This window comes from Macaca mulatta, chromosome 11, assembly GCF_049350105.2.
Source record: "Macaca mulatta isolate MMU2019108-1 chromosome 11, T2T-MMU8v2.0, whole genome shotgun sequence".
In the NCBI taxonomy this organism is placed as follows: Eukaryota; Metazoa; Chordata; class Mammalia; order Primates; family Cercopithecidae; genus Macaca; species Macaca mulatta.
In genome coordinates, this window is record NC_133416.1 from 130,419,547 (window position 1) to 130,443,760 (window position 24,214).

The 24,214-nt window shown below is 50.6% G+C and overlaps 1 protein-coding gene across 1 annotated transcript in view; it reads right to left on the reverse strand.

Moving 5' to 3' along the window:
* PITPNM2 (phosphatidylinositol transfer protein membrane associated 2) overlaps positions 1-24,214 on the reverse strand; it is a 94,368-nt gene that overhangs the window by 36,773 nt on the left and 33,381 nt on the right. The window contains 1 exon segment of the mRNA XM_077955582.1: positions 14,747-14,919. Within this exon segment, the coding sequence (XP_077811708.1) occupies positions 14,747-14,824 (78 nt within the window). The 5' untranslated portion in view covers positions 14,825-14,919.

Consider the following 24,214-nt stretch of genomic DNA (forward strand, 5'->3'; position numbering starts at 1 on the left):
CAAAATCCCCCACCCAGTGGAGGGCCTGTGCAGGCCTCACCCAGAGGAGTTCACAGAAAGTAGAAGAAAGAGATGTCATTGTCCAGGCTGGTCCGCTTTGGGAAGAATCATCCCTGCTCCAGACTTCAGACTTGGGGTAAGAACGACCATCATGTGATGAGGGATTAGAAGACACGAGGGGAGGCCTTCACTCAGCCTCAGGGGGGTCAGGGAAAGTGACCTGCAGGGGAGCTGGGAGGTGAGGAGGCACTCACTAGGCAGGGGTAGATAGGACAGATATGCTGGGTAGGGAGGCAGGTGACAGAGTGAAAGGTGTGTGTCTGGAGGGAGCCCTGGAAGTGTGTGGACTCAGTTGCCTGGGTGTAGGCTGTGAGGCAAGAAGTGGCAGGGAAGGGCCTGGGAGCTAGGCAGAAGCCAGATCACAAAAGTTTTTGTTTGTTTGTTTTGAGACAGATGAGACAGAGTCTGGCTCTGTCACCCAGGCTGGAGTGCAATGGCACGATCTCGGCTCACTGCAACCTCTGCCTCCCAGGTTCAAGTGATTCTCCCACTTCAGCCTCTCGAATAGCTGGGATTACAGTCACGCACCACCACACCCGGCTAATTTTTGTATTTTTAGTAGAGACGGGGTTTCACTATGTTGGCCAGGCTGGTCTCACACTCCTGACCTCAAGTGATCTGCCCGCCTCTGCCTCCCAAAGTGCTGGGATTATAGGAGTGAGCAACCGTGCCTGGCCATAAAAGGAGCACAGTTTTGATGCTAAAGGAAGAAAAGGGTTTAAGCAGGAGAGGAGCGCAATCGAATCTGGGTCCCAGGAAGAACGCCCTGGTACACGTATGGAGAATGGAAGATCCCCTGGCATGGGCAGCTGCCCACAGGGGTGTTCTTTCCTGGGTTTAGATAGGAGGTGAGGCCCCCAGCTCTGGGAGCAGCAGGAGCTGCCTCTGTGCTCAGCAGGAAGGCCAGGTACTTAGTGGCTTTATGAACATGAAATCTTGGTAGCTGAGGGCAAAGGGGAAAAGGGAGAGGCCAGGCTGCAGGTGAAAGTGGTCAGTGGGCCAGGCACAGTGGCTCAAGCCTGTAATCCCAGCACTTTGGGAGGCTGAGGCAGGCAGATCACCTGAGGTCAGGAGTTTGAGACTAGCCTGGCCAACATGGCAAAACCGTGTCTCTACTAAAAATTAAAAAAAAAAAAACAGTCAGGCGTGGTGGTGGGTGCCACTAATCCCAGCTACTTGGAAGGCTGAGGCAGGAGAATCACTTGAACCCAGGAGGCGGAGGTTGCAGTGAGCTGAGATTGTGCCATTGCACTCCAGCCTGGGTGACGAGTGAAATTCCATCTCAAAAAAAAAAAAAAAAAAGGCCGGGCATGGTGGCTCAGGCCTGTAATCCCAGCACTTTGGGAGGCCGAGACGGGCGGATCACGAGGTCAGGAGATTGAGACCATCCTGGCTAATGCAGTGAAACCTCGTCTCTATTAAAAATACAAAAAAATTAGCCAGGCATGGTGGCAGGCGCCTGTAGTCCCAGCTACTCAGGAGGCTGAGGCAGGAGAATGGCGTGAATCCGGGAGGCAGAGCTTACAGTGAACTGAGATCACGCCACTGCACTCCAGCCTGGGCGACAGAGCAAGACTCCGTCTCAGAAAAAAGAAAGAAAGAAAGAAAGAAAGTGGTTAGTGAGCCCAGGTACACTCTATAGACTAGTGACTCAGCCTTTTCCTGCCTACCATGGTGGGACAGAGGCCCCATGCCCCTGAGCAGCCACCCACCCTGCCAATGGGCTGAGATCTGCTCCTCACCCTGTGCCCAGACCTGTCCTGTGCTCAAACTGTGTAGAGGCCACAGGGTCCAGGCAAAAGGGAGCCACATATTTACCATCTGGGCTGCAGGGGCCCCAGCCCTGTTTACTGAGGACCCACCTGCTGAGAATTTCAGTTTATTTATTTATTTATTTATTTATGAGATAGGGTCTCACTCTGTCCCCCAGGCTGAAGTGCAATAGCATGATCATGGCTCACTGCAGCCTTGACCCCCCAGGCTCAAGCAATCCTTCTGACTCAGACTCTAGAGTAGCTGGGACTACAGGCATGCACCCCACCACACCTGGCTAATTTTTTATTTTTTTGTTGAATGCCTTGGTCTCTCAAAATGCTGGGATTACAGGAGTAAGCCTCTGTGCTCAGCCTGGGAATCAGAGTTTCTAAATCAAGCTCCATTGCGGTGTCAGGTGAAGACCATGACCATTCCACTTGAACAGCAAGCTGCCCTTTCCTGAGGATGTGGGGCATGGAGTTTACCTTCAGCTATCAGGGTCCAAGAGGGGCTCCCTCTCAGGGAGGTGGCAGAACATGCGGGCTCAGAGCATAGTTTCTGCAGTTCAAATGTCTGGGTGCAAACCTTCCTCTTTTTCTTTCTTTCTGTGTGGTCTCTGATAAGTTAACCTCTATATGTCATCATCTCCCCATCTGTAAGAGGAGGAGAAGCAATAGTACTGGCTGGGTTGTTGAGAAAATTAGATGCGAGCACGTGTAGTTGACGTACACAGGATGAGTTCAGGATGTGTGCGCTCAGCAACAGGGAACATCATTCTAGGATGCCACGCCTTGGCTTTATCCCAGCAGGGAGACTGGCAGGGGAATCGCCCTGGCTCCAAAGGCAGATGTCTCCATGGCTTCAAAGTTCCCCTGAAGGATGGAGTGAAGAGCCAGGCCCGGAAAACCCTTCATTTCTGGTGCTCAGAGGCTCCCGGTACAGCCAAGAGGTGTGGGGAAGGGTGGTGAGGAGGGCCCAGGCAGCATGGCTCTCTGCTCAGCCTTTTTCTAGGCCTGGATCAGCCATTGATATCAGCACTTGGGCTACAAGGACACGGCAGAGGAGTGCAGCCGGGTTTCAGCTGTGTCTCTGAGCAGGATGCGGCTGGGGAGGAAGGCCCTTTTCATAGCTATAGGCACCAGGCCTGCTTGGAAGACCCGCAGAGCATCAGACACCGGCACTCTTGGTGCATGCTGGGGCTGAGACTCAGATAGTGGCCTCAGCTGCTCAACTGTCATTATCAGGAGCAATGCAGGCAGGGAGAGAGGGCTTCCTGGAAAAAGAGGCTACCAGGAGAGGCAAAGAGCATGAACGAGAGCCCCAAGCAGAGATTTCCAGACCCTGTCTCAATTTACAGCTTGCCTTTGCAACCGCCTATTCTCCTCTGCACTTCAGAGCCCTGAGATATTGTGGGATCATGCTCCCTACTCCACAAGTGGGGAAACTGAGGCACAGAGTACTGGAGCCAACTCACCAAGGGGACAGCCAAGTCTCCCAGGCCATGAGTGACTGTGGTAGTGCAGAGACAGAGAAGAAGCCACAGATTGCATTAAACTGCAGAAACCTGCGTGTGCATCAGACCCCCCAACCCCTACCTAACAGGGGCCAGGCATGATGGGTGGTTGGTCTGGCAGGAATTGAGGGGAAGGGGAGGTCTGTTCCTGAAGGAGGGGCACTGGCCAGATGCCACATCTACACTCAGGGATCTGATGTGCCCTGCCTCTTCCCCTAGGGCCCTTCACCCAAGCCTCTCTCCTCAGAGGCCCACCAGGACCAAGCAAGGCAGGCTCTGCTCTGCTTGTTCTCCCAGCTCCCTGTCACAGGGGCATGGCCCTGTCTCCTGGCTAGGTCAGCAGCTTCTCCTGCTCATTAGCCTTGACATGGAATTTACTGCACAGCTGAATGAGGTAGGCAGCTTGAAGCACAGGCTGGGCTGGGGCCAGCTCACTGGAGGGAGGGGACAGCTAGGAGTGGCCCTTGCTGCCAAATAGCCTGACCCCAGGGTAGAAATGTGTCTCCTGGACTTGGTGTATGGCTCAGGGGACTAAGGGCTATGCCCCCTGTGCTGGGCTCACTGAAGCTGCCACTCAGGATGTCAGTGCGCAGGCGTGCATGTGTGCACACACATGTGGCATGTGTGGGGGTGCAGGAGCCAAGGCCCATGGATTCAGGGCTCTTCTGGGTGGAGCAGAAGGTGCATGTGACCAGAGCCATCTCTAGAGATGGCAAAGAAAGGAACCAGGGGGACACTTACAAAGACATCCTCAAGATGACCTACTTGTGGTATACATGGGGAAACTGAGGGCCAGGGACTGTAAGCAACATGTTTGGGCCATACAGCTGGAGGGCCAGAGGTGACTGGAGGCAGGAAGGATTCTGGTGGGACTCCTGGGCAATGCACAAGTCCACAGACTCCCCAGAGGATGCCACCTTCTCACTGGCTGCTGCCAACAGCTCATTAAAAACATGTTCTCCTAAATGTAAGGGCTCAAACTATAAAATTCTTAGGAGAAAACATAGGCATAAGTTCTATGACCTTGAATTCGGCAACGGTTTTGAAGCCATGACAACAAAAGCACAAGCAACAAAAGAAAAGACAGATACACTGGACCTCACCAAAATTAACAGCTTTTATGCTTCAAAGGAAACTAAAAAGAAAGTGAAAAAACAACCTACAGAATGGGAGAGAATTTTTATTAACAATATATCTTTTTTTTTTCTTTTGAGACGGAGTCTCGCTCTGTCACCCAGGCTGGAGTGCAGTGGCCGGATCTCAGCTCACTGCAAGCTCCGCCTCCTGGGTTCATGCCATTCTCCTGCCTCAGCCTCCGGAGTAGCTGGGACTACAGGCGCCCGCCACCTCACCCGGCTAGTTTTTTGTATTTTTTAGTAGAGATGGGGTTTCGCCGTATTAGCCAGGATGGTCTCGATCTCCTGACCTCGTGATCCGCCCGTCTCGGCCTCCCAAAGTGCTGGGATTACAGGCTTGAGCCACCGCGCCCGGCCAACAATATATCTTATAGTAACTTGTATCCAAAATATATAAAGAACTCCTCCAATGCAACAACAAAGAAACAACAACCCCATTCAAAAACTGGCAAAGGAGCTGGGCATGGTGTTCTACACCTGTAGACCCAGTTACTCCAGAGGTGAAGTTGGCAGGATGGCTGGAGCCCAGGAGTTCAAGGTCAGCCTAAGCGGCATAGCAAGATTCCATCTCTAAAACAATAATAAGAAAAATAAAGGCAAAGAACTTGAACAGACATTTCTACAAAAAGATTATACAAATGGTCAATGAGCAAATGAAAAGATGCTCAACATCATTTGTCATTAGGGAAATGCAAATCAAAACCATAATGAGATACCACTTCACACTCACTGGGGCGGTTAAAAAGACACACAGCAGCAAGTGTTGTTCAGGGTGTGGAGCAATGGAACCCTCGTGCATTGACAGCGGGAACGTAAAATGGTGCAGCTGCTGTGGCAAACAGTTTGGCGATTCCTCAAAAAGTTAAACATAGAGTTACCATATGACCCAGCAATTCCACTCGAAGTAAATATCCAAGAAGAGGAAAACATATGTCCACATAAAAACTTATACACGAATATTTATGGCAGCATTATTCACTGTAGCCAAAAAGTGGAAACAACCCAAATGTCCACCAACAGATGAACGGGTAAACAAACTGTGGCCTACCATGGAATGGAATATTATTTGGCCATAGAAAGTAATGGAGCACTGGCACATGATACGACAAGGATGAAACCTGGAAATATTATGCTGAGTGAAAGAAGCCAGACACAAAAGGACACATATTGTATGATTCCATTTATATAAAATGCCCAGAATAGTGGAATCTATAGAGACAGAAAGCACATTATTGGTTGCCTGGGGCTGGGGTGAAAATAGTGATTTCCTTTTTGGGGTAATAGAAATGTTCTAAAATTGATTCTGGTGACGGTTGTACAACTCTGAATAGGCTAAAAATCACCGAACTGTGCACTTTAAATGGATGAGTCATGTGGTGTGTGACTTATATCTCAATAAAGCTGTTATAAAACAAAACAAACAGAAACCAATCCTGCCTCTTGCACTTACTAAGATCAAAAAAATCAAATGTGGCAAGCAGGAAGGGGCCTCGCTGGCACTGTGAGAGAGAGATGGGTCACCTCTAAGCATCTCTCTGCCACGAATGTCCCTCCTAGTGTCCAAAAGCTCAGTTTTCTGCTTATGCAGGAAACCTCATGTTTGAGGCAGTGGCGACTTTAAGCCGAGCATCTGTTTCCATGGAGATATGACGGGCTAGCCAAGGGCATCCTTGGTCAGCTTCCTGAACAGCAGGTGTGTGTGTGTGTGTGCGCATACACGTAGGCACACGGATGCACATGCATATACAGGCACAGGCCTCTCTAAGGCACAAAAATGTGCTATATCTCCATGGCCCAGAGCAACTAAGTCCCCTTCCAACTTTCCTAAGGGGATGTTGGTTACTGATAAGATGATCAAGGTCACAGATAAGATGATCAAGGCTATGAGAGGCTCAAACTTATCCAAGGTCACACAGTTACTAAATGGCACAGCCAGGCCGTGAATTCAGACCTGTGTCATTCCAGAGCCTGCTCAGCCCATAGCACCATGGTGCCTCAATGAAAAGACCTCAGCATAAGGTGGGTGCTCCGTAAATTCTTATCGAACAAATAAATGAACTCTAGTCCCAACTCTGACCAACTCCCTCTCCTGGACAAGTAGCTTCTCTCTGGTGTCAATTTCCAAACTATAAGTGGAGACAGGACTACCTATCTGCCCATGCCCTGGTGTAATGGGTGGAATGTCCCCACCAGGCCCTTGGAATGTGACCTTATTTGGAAATAGGGTCTTTGCCGATGTAATTGGAGTGACGTGGCCACAAGCTAAGGAATGCTTGGAGCCACCAGAAGCTGGAAGAGACAAGGAAGGGTCTACCCGTAGAAACTTTGGAGGAAGTGCAGCCCTGCGGACACCTGCCTCTCCAGTTTCTGGCCTCCAGAACTGTGAAAGAATAAATGTCTATTCTTTCAAACTCTGCAGTTTGTGGTTCTTTGTTATGGCAGCACCAAGAAGTAAGATACTTGGGATGCTGGCAGGCTCAGTGAGAAGGTGTGCAGGACAGGGGGTTCAGAGCTGCCTGCAGGAGTCTCTTTGGGCAGAGGCCTGGTGACCCACCTGCCAGCAGCTGAGGGTGGAGCCAGGACAGGGTCCAGGAGGGTCCCTTCCACCTTGGCCTTGCTGGGTGGCTGCGCAGAAGCCCCTGCCCACTCAGGCAGACTTCATGCCTTTTTCAGGACAGCAGGCTCACCCAGCAGCATCCTGTGCGGGCTCTGGGGAGGATACCTCCTGTCTCTTCCAGCTGCTGTTGGCTCCCGGTGCTCCTTGGCCCATGCTATATCTCTTCAATCTCTGCTTCATCTTTCCTGTGTCTCGGTCCTTTCCTTTTCTTATAGGGAAAATAGTCATTCATTCAGGGACCTCTCTAAATCCAGAATGATCTTATTTTAAGATCCTTAACAAATTACATCTTCAGAGACCCTATTTCAAAATAAGGTCACATTCTGAGATTGCAGGTGGATGCAGATTCTGGGGGGCACACTGGTCACCAGTGGGGCATGTGCCCACAATGGCCTCCTGTGAGTGAGCTTCAGCCTGCCTGCTGGAGAAACAAGCGCACTACCCTGATGGCCTCCCAGCTGTCCCTCATCTCTCAGTGGGGCAGGTGGGGTCCTCACCACCACCCAGCCCTTGGCCACATACGTCTTCAGTCACCAGCACTTTCCCCAGTGTATGGCAACTCTTCATGCTGACCCCAGCACCCCGGGCCTTGCTGCCCACAGGTGACCCTGGGCTATGTGTAGTTCTGAGTATTTGAGCACTGGAAGGCAGAGCTGTGAAAGGGAGAGCACTGGCTTCAGAATCAGACAGGGTGGAGAGCATGTAACCTCCAACAGCTGGAACTTCAGAGAAGGGGTGGACTAGGAGACCTCAAAGTGCTCCACTAAAAGCAATGTGAAAAAGGCAGCCCACCACATCTCTGGGCAGACTGGTATCATTAGGCCAGCTATGCACCCTTGGGCAAGTTCCTTGACATCTCTGAGCCTCAAGCTGTCATCTGGGGATGGGGATGAGTACCACCAACTGTGCAGGTTATCGTGAGGATTAAAGCAGGTTCTGATCACTTGCTGGACACTGATTCAGTGGGCTGTGGAGGGGTGTGAGGGCTGCAGTCAGTGGCAGAGCCGCTGGGACCCAGATGGGACCCTCTGTACAGCACTTTGGTATTTCGTGAAATAGATGCTAGGGAAAGACTGGTCGAATGAAGAATGGATTCTAGTTCCAACTGTCACCAGGAACTTCAAAGCTGGCATCACCAAGGGCAGCCAGTCCTCCCCAAGCTGACCTCTGGCTCCCCACCAGCGATGGTGTCCGAAGGGGGCAGGCCTCTCCTGGCACAGCTACTCAGTCATGCCACGTAGAAGCAAGCTCTTCTCGAGTCACTCTGATCTCTGCCACATAAGCAGCCACCCCCTTGTCCCTGCCGACCATTCCCCTAAACAGTGCTGCAGTGCTGTTTTCAGAGACGGTGGCAGTTGGACAGCAGAGACAGGCCTGGCTCCCCAGGGGCTGATGAAGGAGTTTGGGGGAGGATGCAAAGAAAAACCAAGACCTAGAAACCCCTGAAAGCAGCCGTTCCCAGGGTCTTGGCCAGGCCACCTCCGGCCACTCCCTTGGCAGCACACATTCGCTCAACACCTCCGATGGACGGCCCTCTCCCAGCCAGGCAGATGATTTTGTTTTCTCACCTTTAACACGGTGTATATTGAGTGCTGCTCCAGCAGGGTGCCAGGCACTTTGACACGTGAGCCCAGCCCATCTTTTTCACAACCTTCCAGTGGGGCAGCTCGCACAGAGGAAGGCCTATTCCTAGCTGCCACTGGCTGGCAAGCGGCACAAGTGGAAAATGATAACTAAGGTCTTCTTCTTATTCTTTCCACAAAAATGCAGCAGCCTTCTTGAAGGCCTGTCCATCTCAGGAGGCCAGTGCAGACTGTGCCCTTGAGCCTGTGCTGAAACGTATGTGAAATCTATCTTCCCAGAGAACGGGAAACACTTTCTTTCATCCCCCTCTGCAACTTGGCCCTCGGCACAGGCAGGGCACAGGAAAGTCTGGTGACTTCCACTTACTTTTTAGCAGTGTTACTGAGGTGTGACTGACATACAATAAGCTGTACACATGTAAAGGAGCAGCTGGTAATTCTGATGTATGCTCACAGTTTTGAGTTCCATCACCCTACGGTGACAAGAGCCCTAGGAACCGTGGGTTAGAAAAAGGCCAGAGCGGGGACAGACGGGCAGGTGGGGCTGAGAAGAATGAGTGCCCTCAGGACCCAGAGGGGCAGAGGAAGCTGCCTGGAGGAGGGGCATTCACACCAGCCCTGCGGGAGGGGCAAAAGCTCTCAAGATGGAAATCGGGCTGAGAGTAGGGGTCTTGGTGACAGGAAGGGCACAGGTCATGCCTCCAGTCTCCAAGTCGGGGTGGCCTGAACCTCTCCCCTCCTGCCCACCTGCTCTGCCCTCAGGCCTGAGAGCCACAGCACAGGCTGGGGGTGAGAGGGGAGATCCCTCCCAATACTGCCTCCTTCCCAATCTAGATACTGGCACCTCCTGGTCCTCTCAGCCTGCCAGGGTGCCCTCACCTCTGAGATTGGCAGCAGCCTCCCTTGGCCTACTAGGGGTCCCAAAGAGGCCACCTAGGAGCCCAGAGATCTGAACTCCAACCCTGGCTCTGTGGGCCTCAATTTCCCCATATGTAAAATGGGAAACTATGCTCTCTGAGAGCCTAGCTTAAGTTACAGATAAAGAAACTGACTGGGCGTGGTGGCTCATGCCTATAATCCCAGCACTTTGAGAGACCGAGGTGGGCGGATCACCTGAGGTCAGGAGTTTGAGACCAGCCTGGCCAACATGGTGAAACCCCATCTCTACTAAAAATACAAAAATTGCTGAGGCAGGAGAATGGCGTAAACCCGGGAGGCGGAGCTTGCAGTGAGCTGAGATCCGGCCACTGCACTCCAGCCTGGGCGACAGAGCGAGACTCCGTCTCCAAAAAAAAAAAAAAAAAAAAAAACAAAAATTAGCCAGGCATGGAGGGGGGTGCCTGTAATCCTAGCTACTTGGAAGGCTGAGGCAGGAGAATCGCTTGAACCCAGGAGGCAAAGGTTGCAGTAAGCTGAGATTATACCACTGCACTTCAGCCTGGGGAACAGAGTGAGACTTTGTCTCAAAAAAAAAAAAAAGAAAAAGCAACCAACAGGAGCACTAGCCCCTTGGGTCTAGTGGGGTGTGTGTGTGTGTGTGTGTGTCTGAGTAGGTGCATGTATACATGTGCACATATGTGCACATGCTGTGTGCATGCACGTGTCTGTGTAGGTGTGTGCATGTGTCTGCATGTATTTGTGTACGTACCTGTATGCATAGGTGGCTGTGCTTGCATGTACACATGTTGTGTGTGGACACACACGTGTGTGTGTGCACTAGAGCCATTGGTGAGGAAGGAAGGAGCAGCCCATGTACACCAAAGAGGATATGAGCCAGAAACTGGGAAAACAGACCCACAGACCTAAACCCTGCCCTGCGACACTCACTGTCCAGCAGTAAGCAGACAGACACCCACAAAGAGGTGGAAGGCACTAGGTGCCCAGGCGTGGGACCAACAGGAAACTGCGAGGATTCAGGGAAAGAAATCACTCATGCTGCCCATGGAGATCAGAAAAGCCTCCGAGAAGGACACAGGATGTGGGCTGGTCTGAAAGACGGGCAGAAGGACCCTTGAGATAACCTGGGGACTCTTCTGTTTCAAAACATACTCACTAGGGTAGCATTTATTTAAAAAGAGGACAGTGAGTGCTGGTGAGGATGTGGAGAAACTGGAAACTTTATACATTCCCAGTAGGAATGTAAAATGGTGCAGCCACTGTGGAAAACAGTCTGGTGGTTCCTCCAGACATCAAGCATAGCGTCACCATGTGACCCAGAAATTCCCTTCCTAGGTGTAGACCAGGAAGAATTGAAAACAGATACTTGTATGCTAATGTCAACCCAAATGTCCATCAATGGATGAATGGATAAGCAAAATGTGATCTGTTCATACAACGAAATATGATTCAGCCATAAAACGTAATGAGGCACTGACACATGCTCTGACATGGATGAACCCCAACAACATGATGCTGAGTGAAAGAAGACAGACACAAAGAGCAACACAGTGAAGGATTCCATGTGTATGAAACATCCAGAACAGGCAAACCCAGGGAGACAGGTAGTACATTAGTGATTGCCAGGGGGTGGGGAGCGGGAATGAGGAGTGACTGTTTAATGGATATGGGGTTTCTTTCTGGGGTGATGAAAGTGTTTTGGAAGTAAAGTTAGTGGCTGCACAACATTGTGAGTATACTGAATGCCACTAAATTGTTCACTTAAAAATAGTTGTTTATGTTATGTGAATTTCACCTCAATAAAAGCAAAACAAGACAACACCCAATCAAGTAAGCCCAAACCCTCTAGTCCCAAAAGAATTTCTTCCAAATGCTATAGAGAGCTGACAACCTGAGCCCCGTCCATGCAGACAGTAAGCAGGCCAGTGCCTTGCCCCTCAGAAGGCACAGGACCCACAGGCTTGCAATGTCTTGGAGCTCATTTTGTTGGAGCTCGAACTGGGGGCTGTGGAGGCCAGAACCCAGCGATGCATCTGCCTGTCTAAGACCCAGCTGGGGCAGGGCTGGCCAGCAGGGGCCTTAAGTACATGGGAAACTTCCCAGTCAGTAGTTCTCGCAGGAACCTATGGCTTCCTGGTAACAACGTGAGGGCAGCAGCACCTCAGACACAGCAATTAGTCCTCAGGCCAGAGACAGCACACACCAAGAACACAGAGGACACAGGTGCAGGGCACTAGCACCTGTGATGTGCAGCAGACCCCCTGCCCCATCACCAAGCTGTCTATCCCACACTCCCAGCCTCAAGGCCTGCCCAGAGGAAAGCTGCCTAGCCAGCCAGCCTGAGCAGGAACAGCAATAACCTCGCTCCCAATCTCCCCTTCTCCCCTCCAAGCATGCTAGCGCCTGTCACAGAAGCACCTCTCCCGGCAATACCTGGCTTCTTTCACCTTTCTTTTTTAACAGGAAAGCAGATGTGTGCACACATGCTTGCTCACTCAGAAGGGGCACAGGGAAAGGCTCTGGAAGCTCAGAGCAGCAGCAATAACTCCAGCCAGCCCTTAGAGGCCACGGTGGCTCTCCCTAGCTGGGAAGGATGCCCATCTGTCCAACAGGCTCTCATGAGAGTGCTGCTGCTCATGATGTGTGAGGTAGGAGATGTTTCCATCCTGCCACAATCCTAATCAATGGAGCTTCTCAAAAGACACTGCATGTGTCGGCTAGATGGACGGGGCCTGGCTGCACAGGTGCAGGGAGGTCTGAGCATCTAACAGGGAACTATATGATGCTTAACAATTACATTCATTGGAGGCATAAGGATAAGTGTTCAAAAAAACCCTGGAGTGGCCGGGCGTGGTGGCTCACGACTGTAATCCTAGCACTTTGGGAGGCCAAGGTGAGTGGATCACAAGGTCGGGAGATCGAGACCATCCTGGCCAACACGGTGAAACCCTGTCTCTACTAAAAATATGAAAATTAGCCGGGTGTGGTAGCGTGTGCCTGTAATCCCAGCTACTTGGGAGGCTGAGGCATGAGAATTGCTTGAACCCAGGAGGCGGAGGTTGCAGTGAGCCGAGATCACAACACTGCACTCCAGCCTGGTGACACAGCGAGACTCCGTCTCAAAAAAACCAAACCAAACCAAAACAAAAAACAAAAAACAAACAAACAACAACAGCAAAAACCTGGAGTGACAGGTGTTTTGAGGAGCCCAGAGGTGATTCTATGCCCAGAACAGCTTTGGGATCTCCTAGGGGCTGGAGGCCAGTCCTCCCAATCTTGACAGCCACCAGGAGGCCAGGTGGAGCTGAGGGGCTGCTGTCTGGCTTGGGTGGGAATTGAGAAGCAGTAAGACAACAGCAGCATTGGCAGATCAGCCTGGTCCTTGAATAGGCTGAGCTATTTCCAGAGTGCTCAGAGATGGGGGGCTGATTTAAGCCTCTTCTTCTCTCTCCACTCTCTAGAAATAATTATGGGGTAAGTGGTTCAAGAGGGAATTGAGTGGCCCTTCTGAAGCAGCTCAGAGCAAACAGCCCCCCAGAGACGCTGGGTTCACCTTCCGTTCTTTTCCCAGCCAAGGCTCCCACAAACCCATGCAACTTCCTCAAGCTCCTCCCAAAAGGTAGCTGGGGCTGCAGGCTCTGCTGGGAGCTCATAGCTACCTCCCCTGACCTGGGTGGAAGGTGGGAGCCCAACAGGCGAAGCCAGGGATGGGAGGTAGAGGCCCTGCCTGCCGAAGCCTCTCCCCAACACCAACGACTCAGTCTGACGCTGTAATTAACGGGCTGTACAGCAAGAAGCTGGAGGAGGGCAAGCCCCACTGGGTCGCAGGGACTGGAGGCACTGATATGACCAGAGGAGCCAGAGCCAGGCCAACAGCAAGTTCATGATAAGTGTTGGAGGCCCAAAGACACCCAGGGACCCAGGGTGCAAGCCTGCAAGCCTTGGCTAGGGAATGATCTGGAGGAAAGCTGCCGGGCTAGGCCATGCCAGGCACTGAGTGTGGACAGGAGGCCAGCAGGAGAGCTGGGATGGAACCTCTACATAGAAAGGACTGTAGCCAGGACCGCAGCAAGTGGGAGCAGTGGTCCCATCTTGGGTCAGCCAGAGGCAGCCAGGTCTTGTGTTCCAGGTTGGTCAGGCACTGAGTAGGGAGACTGGAGGTGTCTCCTAAGCAAGAGTCTCTGGCTCGTCAAAGGAGCCTGTCATCCTCAAACTCCTGCGAGCGTCTGTAAGTGAGCCACATGTCTGACACTGCTGTTTTGCAAGCAGTCAGGGTGGTGAGGAAAGCATGGAGCTGGGAACTAGGAGACAGGCCCTGTGCTCCTTGGCAAGAATTTAACATCTCTGGGCCTCATGTGCCTTCCTGTCTGTAGAATGGGGTGTTATGGACTGAATATCTGTGTCCCTCCAAAAGGCCTGACCCCCAGTGTGATGGTATTTGGAGACGGGGCCTTTGGGTGGTAATCAGGGCTAGATGAGATCATATGGGTGGGGCCCTCACAATGGGACCGGTGTCCTTAGAAGAAAAGGAAGGGTGGAAGATGAGGGATTACTTAATGAGTATGGTGTATTTGAGTGACAGATACCCTACAAGCACCATTTTCCAATCTGTGCATGCAACAAAGTTACAGTTGTATCCTATACATTTACACAAATAAAAAACAGAAAAGAAAAAGAAAAAGAGAAGACACCAGAGCCTGCTCACTTCCTGCCATGTTAGGAAACAGGGAGAAGGTGCCCATGTGCAAGCAAGGAAGAGGGCCCTCATCAGAAACTGCACCTGCCAGGCCTTCATCTGGGACTTCTGGCCCCCAGAACTGTGAGGAAGTATGTTCCTCTATGCCCCCACTTTGTGGTATTTAGTGATGGCAGCCCAGGCAAACTGAAACATAGGGAAACACAGGGATAACGTCTGGGCCAGGGAGATAATGGTGCTGAATGCAAGGGCAAGTGTTTGCGTTGTAGGTGGTAGGACACAGTGCCAGAAAGCAATCCAATGCCATGTGCCCATAGTGTGCCCTGTGTGCCTAGCACCGTGCCTAGAGGCCAGGGGTCCAGCACAATTCACACTTACCAGGAAGTTCTGGGACTGTGAAGGCCACAACTCCACCTAACCCACATGTGGTGTCTGTGTGCTGGCGCGACCCACCCTCACCCCATGACCCACCCTTGCCCCATGACCCACCTGTATCATGTACAGCTGGGCAATGCGGTACTCCTCCACGGTCATTGGCAGAGGAATCCGATATTCCTTTATAATCATCTTGGAGTCCAAGCCTTCCCGTCGATGGGGAACTGCAAGTTGGGACTTCTAGGCAAGGTTCCTTAAATAACCATTACAAAATTCACCGAGGACCCCTGGGAGACAGAGAGGACAGAATAGAACAGTCACTTTCTGCAAAGGCTGGTGAATACCGTAGCACAGAGGAAAGGCCCGGTCTAGACCTGAGGCTGGAATTCTGGGCTCTGATCAGGCATGATCCAAAAGTGCAACTTCGATTGAGCAGGTTCTCTCCTTTCCAACCTTTATTTTTCTTGTTTGCTAACAGCTACCAAAAGTACAAGTGAGAGGCTGCGTGTAAGCTCTCTGATCAATAAACAGCCACGGGGAAGTAAAGAATTGTCACTCCATTAGCAAGGGCCAGGGTAAGAACACTGTGCTCTTGTTTTACTCACAATCCTAACAAGCTACAGCATCTATTTCCCTGGTACTGACACAGCAAGTAATGATAGCTGGTCACGGAAAAGCAGGCAGATCAAATAAAACTAAGAAGCACAGACATAAGACATTCACAAGTTAGCGGTCTGAGCCATGCCATTAGGGGCAGATGACATCACTGCATCCCAAGGGGAGACTCTGAGTGATTTAAAGTTTGGTTTCAGTTCAATCCAATAAGAAACATTTATTGGCATCTATTTTATTCCTTCCATTGGGCTATGTCTGGGAAGTAGATGAAACAAGATAAGCAGAGAGTGCACTCATAGCAACCTCTATTTAAGTGACAAAGAATATATTTGATGAAGATTTGCCCCTAAGCAATCACTTTTTTTTTTTTTTTTTAAACCGGGCTGGGCGCAATGGCTCACACTTGTAATCCCAACACTTTGGGAGGCCAAGGCAGGCAGATCACTTGAGGTTTGGAGTTCAAGATCAGCTGGCCAACATGGTGAAACCCCGTCTCTACTAAAAATACAAAAATTAGCCGTGGGTGGTTGCAGGAGCCTGTGGTCCCAACTACTTGGGAGGCTGAGGGAGAAGAATCACTTGAACCCAGGAGGTGGAGGCTGCAGTGAGCTGAGATCGCACCATTGCACTCCAGCCTGGGGGACAAGAGTGAAACTCCATCTCAAAAAAAAAAAAAAAGAAAAGAAAACTTAGTGCTTGGAAGAGGCTCATACTCAGTTATCTGGAAAATGAAATCAGGCCTTAAAACCCAAGCCCTAGATGGCTGAAGTTTTGCCATAAATATCATTTGGTCACCTCCAAAGGTCACATATTGTTAACATGAAGCCAAGGGAAGGTTTTCAGGATGGACGATAAATAAATTTTATATTTATTTATTGTTTAAAGACAAGGTCTCATTCTGCACCCGGGCCAGAGTGCAACGGTGCAATCCCAGCTCACTGCAGCCTTGATCTCCTGGGCTCAAGCTATCCTTCCACCTCAGCCTGCAGAGTAGCTGGGACTACAGGTGTACGCCACCCACACCTGGCTAAGGATAGTATTTTCGCAAGATTACTCCAAGGACCGCAGCCAGGGAGGATTCACAGTGACAACGGGCAAGACTCCTGCTAAGTGATAAAAGCAAGGGCCTGGCCAGTCAGACGACTTCCCCGGGGTATGGCTCTCTATTGGACATTGGAGCATCACCCAGGTGCTAAAGCATTACTGGGTAGCTAACAAGGTTGAGAAAAACATTTACGAGAACTCTCAGGAATACCAGTAGACAGGGTTGAAAGAAGTTCTTAAATAAGCCACTTAGGGAGAGAGACAGAGAGAGGAAAGGTCTGATAAAGACATCCCTTGTGTTGGCCTAAAACAGTGGCCCCCAGTTGTTTAGTTCACAGCAGGTAGGAACGTCAGCCTGAAGTCCATTCAAATTCTCACATCCATCCTGGCATTATGGGAAGCCAAGGCAGGAGGACTGCTTGAGGCCCAGCAAGCTCAAGACCAGCCTGGGAAACATAGCAAGACCCTCCTCTCTATTAAAAAAGAACCCAATTCTCACATCCATTGCTTTAAATATAGTCCAAGTGAAGCTCTTTTTTAGCCAATTAGAGCCTAGATACTTTATATACTCCAGAAACTGCACCCAACATCTGCTGGCTGTAGATAAGATAACCCTGGATCCCAGACCCTGACTTCCCCTTGGAGGTCTCTGACCCAGACTCCCCACGGTGCTGCTGAGCAACATCACCCGGACATAGAAATCCCCCTGGGAAGTTTCCTTGCCCTGTTCCCCTCCTTGGGGTGGCTCCAGGCCCTGCTATATCCAGAAGGACTCTTGCTAGGAGGGGCTTCCCCTCTCCTGCAACCTGTCCGCCAACCTTTCTGATCCCTGATCAACCCCAAAGCCCCCCAGAGGCTGTGCTCAAGTGAAAAGAGACCATTGCTGACCTTCTTCAAGGTCAATGGGTCTAGTTAATAGCTCATGGGACCTGCAAGTTTAGGGCCTGAGGCCTTGTGGAGTTCTTCCCCATACTCCCAGACTCAGCTCCACCTGCCTAGGCCCACTTGTCTATCCTCAAACCTGGCTGGAAGCTGAGGTCACAGGAGAGAGAAGCAATGGCCCTACAGTCCCCAGGCTGCACTTTATGAGGTATGAAACAAGAGCTGGCTCAGCCAAAGTAGCAAGGGACCCAAGTCTGACACCTGGCACCTGGATGGACTTCCAGCTGGCTGGGAGGGTAGCACAGGCACCTGATCTGGGAAACTTACATACACAAAGGAGACACAACTTTATGTTTGAGGGAAGTTGGAGAAAAATAGGGTTGGAGACAGGAAGGGAAAACTGAAGTTCAATGGGGGTTGTTTCTGAAGCTTCTTTACATGGTTCTTCATTGAAGTCCCAGAATCGCCCAACCAGGAAGGCACAGCAGGGGCTTGGTGTCAAGCAGCACACCTGTGTGATGTGCAGCACCCACCCCGCCTCTGTGGGGCTTCAGGTGGGCTCCTTTACTGTGGCGCAAATGCAGCGACTCAGAGTGTGCAAGTCTCATTTAGTCATCTAAATAACAGCATGGTCAGACACAGACTCTAAATGTTCTTCAGAAACCTTAGGAGTCTAAGCATTCTGCCCTTTCAGAGTCTTAACCCCTCCAGAGTACATGACCTGCCCTGCTCATCCCCATGCAAATCAGTCCTTTCTCAATCCTCTCAGATTCCAGGCCCACCAGGCACTAGCAAGGCAGAACCCCCTGGGCCAGATTCACCATGTTCCTTAAATGTCTCCATCTCCTCAAATAACAATCAGGGGTGAAATCTCACAGCCTGAGCCAGCACCCAGACACTGGCTTGGGTCTCTGATTTCAGAGGCTCTGTAAGCACGTGTCTGGAACAGATACCTAATGATGTTCCCCCACAGACAAGCTGTCAGATGAGCTGTAATTGCACAGGTGCTGTCCACAGCTCCGCTGGGATATTTTTGCGTGCAGGCAGAGGGACAGAGACAGAGAGGGAACACGCACCTGGAGGGCCCAGAGGCCCCTTGGAGGCTCCTGGCACCTGGGTGGAGTGGGGCAAAGCTTAGGACTGTGCAGGGGCAGCAGCCACATGGTGGAAGAGCATCAGAAAGTGCAAGTGCTCAGGATGCAATTCCATCAACGCTGGCTTAGGGAAAAGCAACCGTGTTTCTGCCCGCGAGGAACTAAAGAGCTGTAGAGGTAAGTAAGTAGGTAGAGACATGGATAGGAAGAAGGAAAGAACAAATAAATGGTTCTATATCTTACAGTTAAGTGCACGGGTGACTAATAGGAGAGGACTCAGAACTCTAAGAGTGACACAGAATGTGAGGGGAGGTGACAGTTTGGAGCTCGCTCTGGGATCTGACTACAAAGCCTCACAATGCCTTTACCAGCTGTGTGACCTCCTGGAAAAGCCCTTGTACCTGCTGAACCTCAGTCTCTCCATATATAAAGTGGGGATAATACTATCTGACTTCTGGAGTTACCATGAGTGTCATGAAAACAAGATAAGTCACTCAGTCCAGAGGGGTCTCAGGAAAGGCTTCATGGAAGGCAGAGCCAGGCTCTCTGAGATCCATGGGATTCTGCTCGGCAGAGCTGAGGGCAGGTATGAGAAGGACTCAGTCCAGTAAGAAGGAACAGCGTGAGCAAAGGCCCCTGGGCAGGAACGTGGGGCTCCATTGAGTGGCTTCCCACCATGTATGCTGGCATGGCTGGGCTGCATCCTGGGGAGATAAGGTGGGGCTCTCTGAAGCATGAGTTTAGGGACTTAGACATCCTTAAAGTCCTCTAAAAAATAATTACCTGGCTGGGCACAGTGGCTCACACTTATAATCCCAGCACTTTGGGAAACCAAGGCAGGAGGATTGCCTGAGCCCAGGAGTTAAAGACCAGCCTGGGCAATACAGTGAGATCCTGTCTCTTCAAAAAATCATACAATTAAAAAAAATTAGCTGGGCATCGGCAGCAGATGCCTGTAATCCAGACACTTAGGGAAGCTAAGGGCAGAGCTGAGGGTAGGTGTGAGAAGGACTCAATCCAGTAAGAAGGAACAGCATGAGCAAAGGCCCCAGGGCAGGAACGTGGGGCTCCATCGAGTGGCCTCCCACCATGCACCTCTGGCATGGCTGGGCGGCATCCTGGGGAGATGAGGTGGGAGGATAGCTTGAGCACAGGAGGTCAGGGCTGCAGTGAGCCATGTTTGCGCTACTGCACTCCAGCCTGAATGACAGAGCAAGGCCTTGTCTCAAAAATAAATAAATACAATTTTTTAAAAAAGAAAAAATTATCTGATGTTGAAATCCAACTAACCAAAAAGATAAGTCAAAATGAGGTCATAAATGGAGAAATCCTGATGAACATGGCATTGATATTTTTGAAATCATGGCAATTATGTGATTGAATTGAATATCAAAACCTCAACACTGTACACAAATGATAACATAACTAAGACAAATCTGGAGCAGAAGAACAAAGGTGGAAATATAGTTTCCTCAACTTTCATATATAAATATAGTTTTCCTCAACTTTCATAGCATGAACCATAGTTGGTTCATGAAGTAGAAAAATTAGTGAGAAATGAACAGGCAGAGAATGGAGGATTTTTAGGGAAATAAAAGTACTCTGTGGAATACTACAATGGCGGACGCATGTCCTCACACGTTTGTCCAAACCCATATAAAGTACAACATCAAGAGTGAGCCCTCATGTAATCTATGGACGCTGGGTGATGCCATGTCACTGCAGGCTCATTCATTGTAACAAATAGGGCACACTGGTGTGGGATGCTGAGAGTGGGGGAAGGGGCATATGGGAACTCCGTACTTGCCACTCAATTTTGCTGTGAATCTAAAACAGCTCTTAAAAAAATAAAGTTTAGGTGGCTCACGCCTTAATCCCAGTACTTTGGGAGGCCAAGATAGGTAGATCACTTGAGGTCAGGAGTTTGAGACCAGCCTGGGCAACATGATGAAACCCCATCTCTACAAAAAGTACAATAGTTAGCCAGGTGTGGTGGAGTGCCTGTAGTCCCAGCTACTTGGGAGGCTGAGGTGGGAGGATCCCTTGAGCCTGGGAGGTGGAGGTTGCAGTGAGCCAAGATTGTGCCACTGCACTCCAGCCTGGGTGACAGAGTGAGACCCTGTCTCAAAAAATAAATAAAGTTTATTATTTAAAAAAATAATGACTTTAACCTTTTAAAAGTTGTTCTCTCAGAAAATAGATTAGAGATCACCAGGATCTAGGGTTGGAGGAGATGGGAGTAGCTGTTTAATGGTTACAGAGTTTCTATTTGGGTGATAAAAAAGCTTTGGAAGTGGTAGTGGTGACGGTTGCTCAACATTGTGAATATACTCACTGCGATGAAATAGTACACTGAAAAACTGTTAAAATGGCAAAGTTTATGATATATATATATATACTTACCACAATTAAAAAAAATCAGTAATATACCAAAACCATTGAATTGTATGCTTTAAATGAGTATATGTATGGTATGTCATTATACTTCAATCAAGCTATTTTCAAAAGTTTTTCTCTTACCTTTAATCTTTTAGGACTATTATCACTTACAATAAAGAAATCTTTTTCCTCAGGTTAGCAACTCCCATTTCACTTAAGATACATGAAAATTGATACATTTGTCTGGTTAAATTCAAATAACATTAAATTTAATTTTTACTTTAAAAATTCATGTAGAACATGATACTTAAAAAAAAAAAAGACTATTACTACTCTGTATATGTCTGTCTGGATGAAGAGTATGGAATAAATGTTCACTGAATGCTGGAGAGGGTTCCATCAGATGGATGGAATTTGTGGGCAACTTTTACCTGCACTTTATTACCTGATGTTTCAAAAGGCAGCAGCTGCAGCATTTGACTGGTGTGTGTGTAAACAGACAGAGAAGGGCTGGTAGTGTTGTGATTAAAATAAAATAATCAGCTAGACCTTCTGCCACCTCCCAGCTGTGACTGGGCAAACTGCTTAATCCTTTGATCTTTCGTTTTGTCTTCTGGGGGTAAGAACCACCCTGCCCACAGACACCCTGGGGTGTCTGTGGATTAAATGAGATGATGCACATCAAGTGCTCAGCCCTTTTCCAACCAGCGTTCAACTACCAGGAGCGAGCAAAAAGGTGGCACTGCTGTCCCTAGCAGGGTCTGGAAGGCGGGTCCCTGAGACACAGGGCCTGTGGGCTTCCTGGTAGGGCTGCTTACCCCCAGGTGCAGACAATAAACCCAGACCTGAAGGAGGAGCAGCCCTGCTGTGGTGCTGGCTGGCCTTACAGCAAGACACGGGCCTGCTGGGGTGAGATAGAGTCCTCCTCACTTTCTCCCTGGTTGAGCTGAGGCCAGGGACACGGCAGACCCTCCTCGTATCAGAGCAGTGTGACTTGTGTGTCTGTCTCTCCCTGGAGCCCCCTTGGCCCGAAGCTGAACCCTCACTCAGACAATCTCATTACACCCAGTCTGGCTGCCTGGGTGCAAACGAGACAGACACACATTTCATCTCGTCTCTGCTGGAGTCGTGATGGGTTAGACAGAATTAGGTTTTACTGCTGTCTACAGGGCATCTTTTGGGGCCTGGCACAGCCAGAGGAAAAAAGACACATACAGGTCTCCAGAGGCCCTTCGGGGAAGAAGGCCAGGCAAGGGGTCTGGGTGGCCGCCCACACGCACAGCCCACATGGCTCTGCTCCAGGGATGATGGGACTCTTCGCTGGGCTTCAAATGTGGCACCTGGGCCCTGGCTCTTAGAAAACTCTTCAGGTTCCAGACCCCAGCATTCACGACCCTAGAAAGAACCCCCAGCCCCATGTTCATTGATGTCTTTGAGGAAACACCTAGCCAGACCATGTCAGAGTGGGGCCACTCAGGGTGGCCATGGAGCAAGAGACCAGCCGTGGGCAAGGCGCGAGGTACAGGCTGCACCCGGACCAGGGTTCCAGGCACAGGCAGACAAACAAGAGCTATGAGGGATGTCACCCAAAGATTCAAGGGCATGGCTTCCCACCAAGACACAGAGCACCAGCTGGGCCTCCCAGGCTGGAGCCCAGAGATCTTCCTGAACCACCCAGGCAGTAGAGGAGAAAAGCGACACAGAAAGAGCTTCAGGTTCATGAGGCAGGGGTGGCCAGGTTGGAGGCATGTGATGAAGATGAATAATGAAGTGGATTATTGGGGTTTGGCCCAGGATGAGGTGGGGTGGACCGAGCAGGGAGGTGGACAGCTCCTTTGAGCAGAGGCCATGAGACACCCTGACTGGGAGGGAAAGCACGAGAATTGAATTTACAGAACTTAATCTGTTTTTCCGTGATTAGCAGGGGTCTGACGTCACAGATGGAATTTAGGATTGAGGCTGTGCAAAGTCAAGCGGGGATGGAATCCATCCAAATGCAGTTCAGCTGCATTCTGGCTATTAAATCTGGAAGCTACTCCAAGCCAGGCCAGCGGGAGCTCTGGCTTTTGCAGCAGTGGGAAGCAAGGGAGCCGCCAGCAGGTCTGGGGGCTTGGGACTCAGGACTGCGGGTATCCATAACCTCCTTCTGCCTCCCTTGAGTCCCTTGCCTCTTGCTCTAAGAGAGCTTCCTTCTGCTCTCTGCTTCCCAAACCTACTGGGCCCCAATCAGGATCTGAAGCAGGCAATGGTAAAAGCACTTCTTCTCCAGATGCAGCCAGACAAGGCTCCCCAGGCTTCCCCCAACCATCTATGTGTATCCAGGGACCCAAAGCTCTGGATAAATGGGAGGCGGCACAGAGGGATAAGAGGCTGTTCCTTGTGTCCAGCAACCAGCCCCTACGCCTGGGCTGGGGTTGCGGGAGTGTGTGGCTGCTCTGCAGGTGTGTGTTATGAGGTTAGCACTGATCAGCTGCCTATCTGTGTCCTGAAGCTGAAAGCAGGAGAAGTCACACACCCACAGAATCGTCCAATCCCTGCCCTAGAGTAGTTCTACCTTTATGTGTTAGACACCGGGCTTCCAGCAGAGATTTCTTTTGAAGAAAGGATTTCTGGGCTAAGAAACAAGCAGAGGACCCTGCTGCAGGCCAACCCTCCCTTTACAAATGAGGGGACAAAGGCTCAGGAAACGGGCAGAGAGCTGGGTTGGGAACAAGGATCCTGACTCCCAGCTTCTTCCTCCACCCAGCCACATACCTCCAGGCATTAGAGGAGAAAAGCGACACAGAAAGAGCTTCAGGTTCATGAGGCAGGGGTGGCCAGGCTGAAGGGGCAAGGACCAAGGAGACTTTGAGCAGGAGGACACAGCTCCTACCCTGCCCCCCACAGTTTCCTTGACACCTTTAAGTAGGACGTGACTCCTTCCTCTAACGCTGGCCTGGGCAGTGAAGGGGGATCCCAGAGAGCCTTAAAGCCCTGGGCACTGCTGCAGTTAACCCAAATCCCACAGAAAGTCATGAATCTCACCATTGTACACCTGAAGTGCCAAGCTGGGGCAACTGCCAAGCCACTGCAGAAGTTGGCCACCAGACCCCACAGCACAGCAGCCACCTGAGGGCACCGTGGGGCTTGCAGTGCTCTGCAGCTCCAGGAGCAGGAGTGGGATGGTAGAGTTATGAGGCTCTCTATGTAATGCCTCAACCCAAACAACAGCCCCAGGGAAGCAGTGGTGCAGACCACAGAGCAGGCTCCGAGAGGGCGCATCCTGCTTAAGGACTGCGGCAAGGCAAGGGAGCTCTGTTTTTATGACTCCTCCTTCCTGGCTGTGGCTGTCAGCATAGCACCCTCAGTTGGGTGGAAAAGGGCACAGATGTGCATGTGAGGAAATAAGCTTGAAACTCAGAGCCTCCAAGATGATGAGCATGGCATGAAGGAGAATTATCTGGAACTCACCTCCCACCTCGGTCCTCTGGGGACCCTGCTGGTCATGGAGCTACTACCACTACCACACTGGCCTCCAGGGTTGGTGCTCCCCTAATTTAACACTGAGTATGGCTGAAATAAGGCTGGG